This window comes from Marmota marmota, unplaced genomic scaffold (assembly GCF_001458135.2).
Source record: "Marmota marmota marmota unplaced genomic scaffold, marMar, whole genome shotgun sequence".
Lineage (NCBI taxonomy): Eukaryota > Metazoa > Chordata > Mammalia > Rodentia > Sciuridae > Marmota > Marmota marmota.
In genome coordinates, this window is record NW_026000078.1 from 7,563,878 (window position 1) to 7,575,787 (window position 11,910).

The 11,910-nt window shown below is 41.6% G+C and overlaps 1 protein-coding gene and 1 pseudogene across 1 annotated transcript in view; one reads left to right on the forward strand and one right to left on the reverse strand.

Moving 5' to 3' along the window:
• The window catches only part of LOC107156538 (calcium-binding mitochondrial carrier protein SCaMC-1-like), a 152,436-nt gene extending 150,663 nt beyond the window's left edge, over positions 1–1,773 (reverse strand). Inside the window, exon 1 of the mRNA XM_015502598.1 lies at positions 1,700–1,773. Coding sequence (XP_015358084.1) covers positions 1,700–1,773 — 74 coding nt within the window. The remainder of the gene's footprint in view (positions 1–1,699) is intronic.
• LOC107156539 lies at positions 1,772–8,715 on the forward strand (annotated as a pseudogene).
• Positions 8,716–11,910: the final 3,195 nt, after the last annotated feature.

Genomic DNA, 11,910 nt, shown 5'->3' on the forward strand with positions numbered 1-11,910 from the left:
GACAGTATATATATTATATATATATATATATTATAAATGTATTATACACACACACACACACATTCAGAGTAGCTGAACAAGGAAATTTGGAGCCTGTTCCTCCTGGGTAATGGGAGTATTCATCTGGTCAGTGAGCTACATGAAAATGTCTTAGGAAATGATTGGATCATGTGGGTTGTAACCTCATCAGTGAATTAATCCATTTGATGGATTGATAATATGAATGAATTATTAAGAGGCGGGACCCAGTTGGAGGAAATAGGTCACTGGGGTCATGCCCTGGAAGGGTTTATCTTGTGCAGTGATGTTCTTCTACCTCATCCCAAGCCCAAAGCAATGGGGCCCACAAACCATCAACTGAATCTTCGAAACCATGAGCTAAAATAAATCTTTTCTCCCTTTTTTGTTTATGTCAGATATTTTGATTACAACAATGAAAAGCTAACACAGGGAGAAATTTAGGAATCTGTAATCACAGCAGCCACAGGGAGCCAACACAATCACTGAAGCAAAGAACAACTCAGCCACAGACCCACACACAATGGAGACTAGAAGCAAACACCAGGAACCAGCTAAACCAACCAGAATGCCAGAAGGATGTGCATAGGTTATTTGCCCCAAAGCAACAGAAGTCACATCAGTTCTGGATGCTCTCTTGGGAAGAGCTTTAGTAAGCAATTGTTTTCTAAGAGAAAGGAAGTAAATACTTCTCAAAGTAGACTAATTCAGTTGCTTGACTAAGCTTTCAAATTATTTAGTTAATTTTCTTTTCTCTTTTTTTCTTTTTGCCATTATTCAAAAGCTGGGACTTAGGAGAAAGCCTAGTTTAGACAAAACAAGTACATTTTCTGTACACATGGAAATTTAAGTTTCTGCTGATATTCACGAGCCTTTGTCCTCTGAGAATTATTCTGGGCCCATGGTTTAAATGTTGTCCCTGTGAACTGATTTTGCTGAATATTTCCTTTTGATCTTTAGTGATATTGGGTCAAGAAGACTAAAAGTGGTAGCCAACCTTTTAGAATAGCAGAGCAGACATGTAAAAAGAACCCCAGTTTGCAAGTTGGGTACAGTGGCACACACCTGTAACACCAGCTACTCAGGAGGCTGAGGCAGGAGGATCCCAAATCAAGGCAGCCTATGCCTCTTAATGAGACACCATCTCAAAAAATAAAAAAGGGCTGGGGATGTAGTGCACCAGGTAAGCACTTGCCTAGCCTGAATAAGGCCCTGGGTTCAATCCCCAGCACCATTCAAAAAGAGGAAGAAGAAGCCACAGTACTTGATAACATCACTGAGTCAGTGAACAAATTATGAAATCTGCTTCCATTGGAATTTTTCAGATAGGAGATAAATTCAACCTCTATCTATTATTTAAGTCACTTTTTTATTGGGGAATCTGTCACTCACAGCTAACAATAGAGTCAGAGAAAAAGCATACCCCTTAGAATAATTATAAACTGAAATGAGTGCAAATTCCCTTCTACACACTCATCTCTGTTTGCAAATATTCTATAAGAACATAACTGAAAACCTAATATATATTGGGGAGTGATGGAAAAACATTCTGAAATAGCTGATATGTAATAAAGATAAAGAATTAGCTAGTGAAAAGTGGGGAAAATAGTATTCCTTGCACTTTTAACATTCCTGAGAAGAAAAAGAAATTGGGAAGGTAAGGAACTAAAGGAAATCTTACATGACTGGAGAATAATGAATAGCAGGAGGAGTGGCAAAAGCTGAGATTAGAAGTGGAAGCAGGGGCCAGACCATGCAGAGCACCATAGGCCATGTTAAAGATCCCAAGAGCAACATGGAGCTGTATTATCCAGGTAAACTAGGTTTTGCTGTAATAACAACCCTAGAATGTCAGTGGCTTACAAAGATGAATATCTTACTCATATATGTGTCCTTCATAGTTTAGCAGTGGGATCTGCACTTGGGATGTCACTGTCCTTATTCTGGGACCAGTGTATCCACTATGTGGAACATGGTTACTAGCCACAGTAAAAGGAACAAGAAAATGCAGAAGCAAGCTCAGTTCTTAAAGCTTCTGTCTATAGTGGCATGTAAAATTTCTGTGCACATTGAATTAGCTAAAGCAAGTGACAGGCCCTCCTACCTTCAAGTTATCCTGCAGGAAAGGAGAATAGTAGTGAACAATAGACAATATGACATGCTTTCCAGGAACCATTGGAGAGGTTTGAGCTGAAAGCTAAATGTGGTGGCACATACTTTTAATCCCAGTTACTCAAAAGGATAAGGCAGAAGGATCTCAAGTTCAAGGCCACCTTGGCAACTTAGCAAGACCCAGTCTATAAAATAAAAACTAAAAAAAAAAATTAAAATTAGAGGACACAGCTCATTGGTAGTTTGCTTTCCTAGCATGTGCCAGTCCCTGGTTTCAATCACCAGATCCTCAAAAAGAGAGAGAGATTTAAGCTGCATGATTTAATTCACAGTATAAAATATCCCTCTAACTGCTGAATGAAGAATAGAAAAAAAAAATGCAAGGGCCAGAGAAGTGAGATCAATTAGGAGAGTCTAAGAGTGGTCACCTTGAACTATGATAGTGGCAGATAGAAGTGGAAAAGAGAGGGAGAGAAGCAGACAGATCATGACATATTTTAAAAGTAGAATTAAAAATTTTTGTGAGGGATTGGATGAAGGGAGAAAATGGTACCAAAAATAATTGTCAGGTTTCTGGCATGAGACACCTTATAGATGGAATTGCCAATCTCTGAGATTGGGGATAATAAGATCATGCTAAGTTTGAGGCACCTGTGAGTCATATAAGTGGCAAAATTACATGCACACCTCAAGAAATAAAGGGCTGGGGGGCTGGGGTCAGGGCTTACTGGCAGAGTGCTTCCCTAGCATGTGTGAGGCACTGGGTTCAATTGTTAGCACCACATATAAATAAAAAAGTAATGATCCATCAGCAACTAAAAAAATACTTAAAAAAGAAATAGGTCTGAGATGAAAACATAAATGTGTAAGTCATTTTGGTATATAAATAGTTTTTAAAGCTGTAAAAGAGAATAGGATCCTAGACCAAGTTATGACAACTCCAAAATGTAGATATTATATGAGAGCAACAGCACTAGCACTGTAAAGCATTTAAAAATTCAAAATCAAATTCAATCTGCATGGACTTGAATACTGGGTTATATAAATCCTCTGAGTCTTAGTTTCCTCATCCACACCATTTCTGATGGATCAGTCTGTTGTGAGGATTGCATTGAAAAAAAAAAAGTACAAACATACAGCCTACCACATAGAAAAGTACTTTCTAAATCATGGCAATTGGTACTTCTATTAAAGGAGAAAGAGCCTTGAAAGAAGTGAGAGAAAATAAGGAAGTCTATCATTAATGAAAGGATTTGAACAATGGATTTTAGGATGAGAGAGGTGCCGAAAATGCCAAATGCTTCTGAAAATTTGAATAAAATGAAAATCTAGGACTGAATTGTGTCTTCTGAATTTGGCAAAAAAAAAATGCATCAGTATTTTTTAAGCATCTTTGATGAATTGATGAGGAAGTTAATGAGCATTAAGGTCTAGAAATAAAAATACATTTCAGGTGAAGACCTAAATTTAAAAAGGTTAACCTTTAAATTCTAGGAGAATTTTAATCTCCTAGATTTAAATTAAACCTTTAAAATCTCAGTATAGAAAAGGAGTTCCAAATTCACACATAAAAAAAACAAATCAAAAAATATAAACTTGGTAAAGTTTAAAACATCTGTGCATCAAAATATATCATAAAAATTGTGAGGAAAACCCCAGATAGAATGAAAATACAAACCTTACAACCAACAAAAGATGATGCTCAGAACATACAAGAAATTCTATAAATCAATAAGAAGAACACAAATAACCTAATAGTCAAAGAAAAAGGACCTCACAGGACCTACAATTTATTATTTATTTATTTATTTATTTATTTTGAGCGAGAGAGAAAGAGAGAGAGAGAGAGAGAGAATTTTTTAATATTCATTTTTTAGTTTTCGGTGGACACAACATCTTTATTTTATTTTATGTGGTGCTGAGGATTGAACCCAGCGCCCTGCGCATGCCAGGCAAGCCTGTTACCGCTTGAGCCACATCCCCAGCCCCCTTACAATTTATTAATGTTTCCATATTGTCACAGTCCTCACTTAATAATGTCCTCATTTCTCTCTTTAGTCCCACTTAGATTCCATGATCCATCATCTTAATTGGTATTTTACACATCCCTCTATTCCCTGCTCTACAATCCATTTCTCTTACTCATTTTCAAAACTCTGTCCTTGAGAGAATCCCATTCTCTGTATTCACACCTGTAGCTGACTTCGGCTGTAGATACTCCTCCTTCAATGCAAAAAAAAAAAAAAAAAAGGTGCAAACTCTATTGAGAATTTGTAGATATGACATAGAAAAAAGATATGACCTTGGTGAGAAAGGGCCCATTTAGCAGCTTCCATTTCTTAAATTATAACATGAAGAGCTATGGGGAAAATGAGGATGTAAGAATGTGAAGCAGAAAGTATCAGAAGGACAGGATGTGAAGATCAGATATTTGAGGAAATAATCGGTTCAAGATCATTACTGTGAAGAATGAGAAGGCTGTATTATAAAATAAACAAGATATTTGGGCCCTATGAGTACCAATTTGGGGCTATGAATTTATAGAATATCAATTTCTGAAATTTACTGGGCATCATGTAGCTCAGAATTGAGCAAATTAGCCCTGGCACATGCCTATAATCCCAGCAGCTTGGGAGGCTGAAGAAGAAGGATCACAAGTTTAAAGCTAGCCTCATCATAGTGAGGTTCTAAAGCAACTTATGGAGACTCTGTCTCTAAATAAAAAAATAAAAATAGCATTGGCACACCAATCTTATACAGTTGCAATGGACCATTACATCACACTTTCTGTCAGAATACCCATATGCCAACCTCCACACTGATGTGGCATACAGACGTCCTAATGCACTCTCACAGAGGCTCTGTGCCTCCTCGTGCCACTTACTACACATGGCTGATACATGACAGAGCTATAAGACAGAAGGAGTCATGATCCTGTGGATGATGTAAACGTCATGTCAGACCTGATATACATAGATTTGTGTGTAACAGAAATAAACTCAGACCTTAAGTCACTAGTATTTCAGGTTTTCTGCCTCCCACAGTTGATCCTAACTAACCAGCAAAAAATCTCCAATTTACTAATCAGAATAACATAACCACAAAAGTACCCATGTTAAACCACAGTCAAAATGAAATGGTACAGAAGGAAGATGGCGGCGAGGGGAGTGCATTGCCCCCGTGTGCTGCTTCACTGTGTGGGAGTATGACAAGTCAGGACGGCTAAAGGATATCTTGTTAGGAATTTCCAGCAATAGTGGGGTGCTCCGGAACCTGGAGGAAGGATTTCCATCCCACGAGGATCGGCTACGGGGACTCAAACGCGAGAGGTTTGTCGCACGGAGGGTAACACTGCTTATTCAGCAAATCGCCCTGCGGCTAGAGTCTGCAGTTTCTGCCAATAATTGTTGGCGAGGATATGGGGAAAAGGGTACACTTGTACATTGCTGGTGGGACTGCAAATTGGTGCGGCCAATTTGGAAAGCAGTATGGAGATTCCTGGGAAATCTAGGAATGGATCCACGATTTGACCCAGCTATTGCCCTTCTCGGACTATTCCCTGAGGATCTTAAAAGAGCATACTATAGGGATACTGCCACATCAATGATCATAGTGCCACAATTCACAATAGCAAGACTGTGGAACCAACCTAGATGCCCTTCAATAGATGAATGGATTAAAAATGTGGCATTTATACACAATGGAGTATTATGCAGCACTAAAAAATGACAAAATCATGGAATTTGCAGGGAAATGGATGGCATTAGAGCAGATTATGCTAAGTGAAGCTAGCCAATCCTTAAAAAACAAATGCCAAATGTCTTCTTTGATATGAAGAGAGCAACTAAGAACAGAACAAGGAGGAAGAGCATGAGGAAAAGATTAACATTAAACAGAGACAAGTGGGGGGAGAGAAAGGGAGAGAGAAGGGAAATCATATGGAAATGGTAGGAGACCCTCAATGTTACACAAAATTACATATAAGAGGTTGTGAGGGGAAAGTGGGGGGAAACAAGGGAGAGAATAGAACAACAGCAGATGAGGTAGAGAGGGAAGATGGGAGTGGAGGGGAGGGGGGATTGTAGGGGATAGGAAAGGTAGCAGAATACAACAGTCACTAATATGCCATTAGGTAAAAATGTGAGTGTGTAACCGATGTGATTCTGCAATTTGTATTTGAGGTAAAAATTGGAGTTCATAACCCACTTGAGTCAAATGTATGAAAGATGGTATATCATGAACTTTGTAATGTTTTGAACAACCAATAAAAAAAAGAGAGATGGATATCCTAGGAAATCATGTTTCTTTTGCTTCAGTAAAAGACAGAAATGAGATACATAATATGCAATAAAAGCTTTGGGATTTGGATTTGAGTTATAAAAAACAAACAAACAAACAAACAAACAAAAAAACACAAGGGTTTTTATGTTTATCTCATAACAAAGGACTTTCCTGAAATCCCTCCCTTCCCCCACCCCATTATTCTCATCTGAACATATTATTTTACTTTACAGCTTCTATCACAGGTTATAATCATAAATTGTAACTATTTGCCAAAGTATTTCCACTTTCCTCATACAACTGAGCTTCATTTCCTGATCTCACTTGCACTTAGCTGCAGCCAGATGACTGTTCTAGCCAAGGGAATACAGGCAGCAAAAAGTAGCTTCTGGGTTTAGCCTGCAGAGTTCTGCCACATGTAATCCTCCATTCTCTTTTTCCATTCACCAATTTCATAGATAAGATTTAAAGACCCAGAGGAGTGTAGAACTGCAAAGGAGAAGTAGGTTAGTGCTTATGGAGAGAGTCCAGGATCCTCAAGACATCAGCAACAGCCTGGTTGGATCATTCCCTAATCAAAAGCAAGTTTTTACTGGATTAGTCTTTTGAGTTCTCTCTCTCTCAACTGGACTTTGAACTCAGGGGCACTTTACTGCTAAGCCACATCCCAAACCCTTTTTATTCTGAGACAGGATCTCACTAAGTTTCTGAAGGTCTTGCTAGATTGCTGACTCTAGCCTTGAACTTTCATGCCTCCTGCCTCAGCCTCCCATGTTCCTGGAATTAAAGGTAAGCACCATGGCACCCACAGGAGTTTTCTCCTTATAGAAGATTCTAGTTAATAAATTGAAGAAAGAATGATAGAATTAGATTACCACCATTTTAAACACTAATGAATTAATGAATCTAGACAATGATCACCAATGACTGTTATTGGTGATGGAAAGAGGGATCTTTGAGATTATTCACAGAATACTAAGAACACTTCATTGAGTCCTAGGGGTCTCTTTTCTATTTACATTCACTTCCAGATCATAATCAATCCCAGGTTTTTAATACATCTATACATTGATAACTTCCAAAATTTTATCTCCTTCTCTAACAATCCAGCAAAGTTCTAGATTTCTATTTTGATCACCTTCTCAAAGTCTCTACTTGGCTGCTTACAAGGAATCTAAAGCATAAAATGTCTTCCCCAACTGAGTAGATGAGTCTAGGCCACTATTGTCTATCACCCAGTGACAATCTTCTAAGGGGTCCCCTCTAGGAAGTTCTTCACACTACATCCAGAGCCAGTTACCTTTTCAAAAAACACAAATCAGCGCTGTGGCAGGGCTTGCTGAGATCCTGGTGGAGAATCTCTCAGAGCTTCTGCCAGCGGCCCTAGGAGGCCATGGGGCCAGACTGGGAAGTGGCCTATCCTGCGGCTGCAGAGCAGGGCTCAGTGGGCGCTCTGGCTCAGCGCCCTGGCAGCGTGTCCCAGGGTTTCCGGCTCAATGGGCTCAATGTCAGTGTCATTTACTTCCCCACCCCTGAGCAGACACTGTTCTGGGACTGAAGTCCTTCCTATACCGCTTGTGGCAGGCCAATGCGGACCTGGACTCGGACAAGGTGAGGGCCTCCCAGGCCCATCAGAGGCCCTGGCCCCGTGCACTGCACCCTGGCTCCCACTGCTGCCTCAGGTACCCCCGTCGCTGTGCCAGGGGTGTCCTTTGCCCTCGCCTCCCACCTCCAGTGTTGGAGGAGGAGGTCCCCAAGACCCCTGACTTGGCTGCAGACCTACTTTTTCTCTGTGGACTCTGGCCCTGGGGTGAAAGGGGTGCCTATTTAATTGACAGGATCCCAGGGACCATGGAGCTGTGTTGAACTCCTTGAGACATGGGAAGCTGGTCCTTAACAAAGACCTCGCTGAGGAAGGAGTGTGGGAAGAAGTAGAATTTTACAACATCACCTCACTCATAAAACTTGTAAAGGACAAAATCAGAGAATGAGACAGCAAAACATCACAGGTGCCTGTGAAGCATGTATACCCTGTGTTCAGTGTCAGGAGGAGGGGCTCACACAGATGGTGTCCACCATGCCTGATGACTGGAAATTTGAGCAGCTGGTCAGCATGGGCTCCTCTTACAACTATGGGAACAAAGACCAGGCCAAGTTCCTCTGTGTGGTTTCCAAGGAGCTGCCCAACACCCCATATGGCACAACCAGTGAGCCCAGAGAAAAGGACAAGATTTTGCAAGAACGGGGCTCAAGGATGTGAGATGCAGCACTGATAGCCAAAGAAATGATATACTTTTGCCCAAGATTCAGTGAACCACCATGTCCAGGAAGTACTTCTGTGAGAAGAAACCTGCTTTGGATCATTTCTCTAGAGATCTGGGTGTGCATCATTTTTTGCCTCAGAGGTGGCTGGTGAGAGACGGTTCAGCTGTCTGAGGCCAGGCATCCCCATAGACAGGAGGCACAGGGGCCAGGAGGGCTCTCTCTGGGAGCCTGCTCTGTTCTTTCCCAGTGCTGCATGGGACTGAGGCAAGGTGCTCCCAACTAGCCTGCACAGTCCTGAAGACCATCTGAAGGGCAGGGCCCTTGGTGCTACATTCACAGTCTGTGATAGCAGCTCAGGCCTCACCAGAAGGAAGGGGCAACAGCCATGTGGATTGTCCAGCACATTGTGGCTCAGGCCCAGATGCCTGTTGATCCCTGCTTGAGGACCTGAACATCATCCTTGGGTCAGGGACAATGCTCTGCCTTCAGTGTGATCAGTTGACAGTTTGTCAACCTCGGAGAAGACCCCTGACAATGGTGGACTCAGCATCAACACTACTCTGCGCACCTACCCTGAGGAGCCAGGCTCTTATTCCAGCCTGCACAGCCAGGACAGTAAAGGCTTCTTGATTTGTATTTACCAGGCAAGAGAACTTTGTATCCCTTTTTTAACGTGTGGATGTATTACCCAATGTTTATACTCTTTAGAAATGCCTAAAAGTGTTGCTATGTTTTAGATGGATCTGTCAAATAGTTAAAAGGGAAGTAGAAGTTTTGCCTCATGGGTTCCACCTGAGGGCTCAGTGGGGAGCTGGTGCCCACCAGTGCCTTTGTCACACCTGGGATGGAGGCTGGGTGGAGGCCTGTCCCCTGGCTTCTGGAGCTGACACTCCGAGTCATGTTGAAGAGTCGGGATGTTCACAGTGCATCATGTGTCTCTTCCTCTCTGGCTCTGTTTTCTCTGTAAAATTATGCAGTTCTTCTTTCTAATACTCCTGGAGCATTTGAGACTTGATACAACCTACATGACCCAGCCAGTGTGCCATGGAGGCTGCTGGGGTTGCTGTAGAGGCTGCCCCCTGCAGGCTCTGAGACTCTTGAGTGGGGGCTGGGAGCCTGGCCTCAGTGAGCAAGCTCTGCCTCTTGATCTCTGCTTCCCAGGGGAGCTGTGCAGACTGAACACTGGAGTTGCCTATGTAAGGTCAGAGCTCTGACACTGTCTAATGTCAATACTTCCAGAAATTTCTTGCCTAGGTGCTCTTTTTTTTCTTCTTTGCCAATAGCCTGATTAACCAAGTTCTCCAGCATCTAGGATTTACCTCCTCCTTTCATAAGGCCTCTTTTATGTTGTTAAAGGTTCAGCCTAAATAATTTATAAAAACCTTTCTATAGGGCAGATTTAGTCACTGGCTGACCTGGTCCTCCCCAGCAGAGCTCCAAGGGAAGGTGTCCCTGTTGGCCCTGGGGAGCTGCTGGGTGCTTAGCATTTTTTGATTTTGATATTGACATAATAGGTAGTTTGTGGATTGTTGTGTTTTTGTTTTTTAACTTAAAGATATTAAGACTTAATTCACTAAAATTTATTCTAAGGTGATATTTATACTTTTGTACTTTTTTAGGTATCCCTATTTTTTCAGCTTACCATTTAATGCCTAAGTTTCCCCTGAAAATAGCAAATAAAATTGTGTATTTATGAATGAAAAAAAAAAAACACAAATCAGATAATGCCACACACTTGTGCAGAATCCTCATACGTTCTCCTTTCACACTCAGTAAAATTCAAACTTTTTTTCGTGGCCTCCTCCTTCCTGGATACCTCGCTGACTTAACTTTCTACCACTGTCCTGATTCTTTGCTCTACTCTTGTGATTGTTCCTTGAAGGCAATAACTCCTTCCTGCCTCTGGGTCTTTGCATCTGCTCTCCTTTTGCCTGGTATACTCTTCTACCACGTGTGCTCATGGCTTTGTCACTCATGTCCTTCAGACATCCTAGAGAAGCCTTTCTGGACAATCTATCAAAAAATAGCACCTTAGCCATGCACAGTGGTGCGCATTTGTAATCCTCGCAGTTTGTGAGGCTGAGGCAGGAGAATCTAAAGTTCAAAGTCAGCCTCTGCAACTTAGCAAGACTTGTCTCAAAAAATAAAAGACAAAAGGGGCTGGGGATGTAGATAAGTGGTTAAGCAACCCTGGGTTCAATCCCTGATACTCCCACCAAATAGCATCTTGCCTCTTCCCGTGGCCCCCACCCACTTTGATCATCTCCTTCCCCTGTTTTACTGTTTTCCATTGCATTATTGCTACTTGATATTACATATTCACTTGCTTGTTATGTGTCCATTTAAAGCCTGTGGAAGTTCATGAGCACAGGAATTTTGTGTGCCTTGTCCACTGCTGTTTCTTCAGTGCATAGAAGAAGTGCTCTCAATGCATAGGAATGCAATATATATATTTTTGAACAAACAAATGAATTAATGGATTCTAAACAAATGTTCCTGTTTCACTCAATTAGACTTGTGAATCTAATTTAGCAAATCCTATATATTGCTTACTGATTGGGTAATCTTAGGAGAGTTGTTTAATCTCCCTGGGCCTCAATTTCTTCATCTGTGAAATCTAAGAAAATGTCACCTATTTCATTAAATATGAGGTTTGAATAAATGAATACATGAAGTGCTTATTCTGGAATAATATCTAATAATAATAAGTGTTGCGCGCGACTTCTTGCCCGCAAGAAAGACGCAACCCAAGAATCTTCTTTCAGCAACTTTTATTCAGGCCCCTGATAGTTCTTCTTCTTCCCTCGGATGCCCCTCCCAGCCTTAATAAAGCATCTCAAGCCCCAATGCAAAGCAGCCACGTGGAGCTTTCTCATAGAGTGATGAAAAGTCATGCGCCAACTCTCCCAAACAAGGAGTTGTTTGTCACAGACCACAGCGGAGCCAGCGCCATCATGTAATGGTGACCATAATTTGCATAAACGGCAGAAGCGGCTCACCACAGTTCCCCCTTTCTGTTTTCTTAAAACAATACAGGCGAGAGTAGAGGTCCTATCCCACTGTGCAGAAGTGGCTGCATAGTATGGCTCAGTCTTAAGGAGGGCCCTTCCCCAGATCCGAGACCATATCAGCCGACGCCTTTTTTCGTGGGGCGGGGAGTGGACGCGTCTAACCCGCATGCAATAGGACATGCTCTCCTTGAGGTCCACGTCAAGGATCACTCAAGTGCAGTGC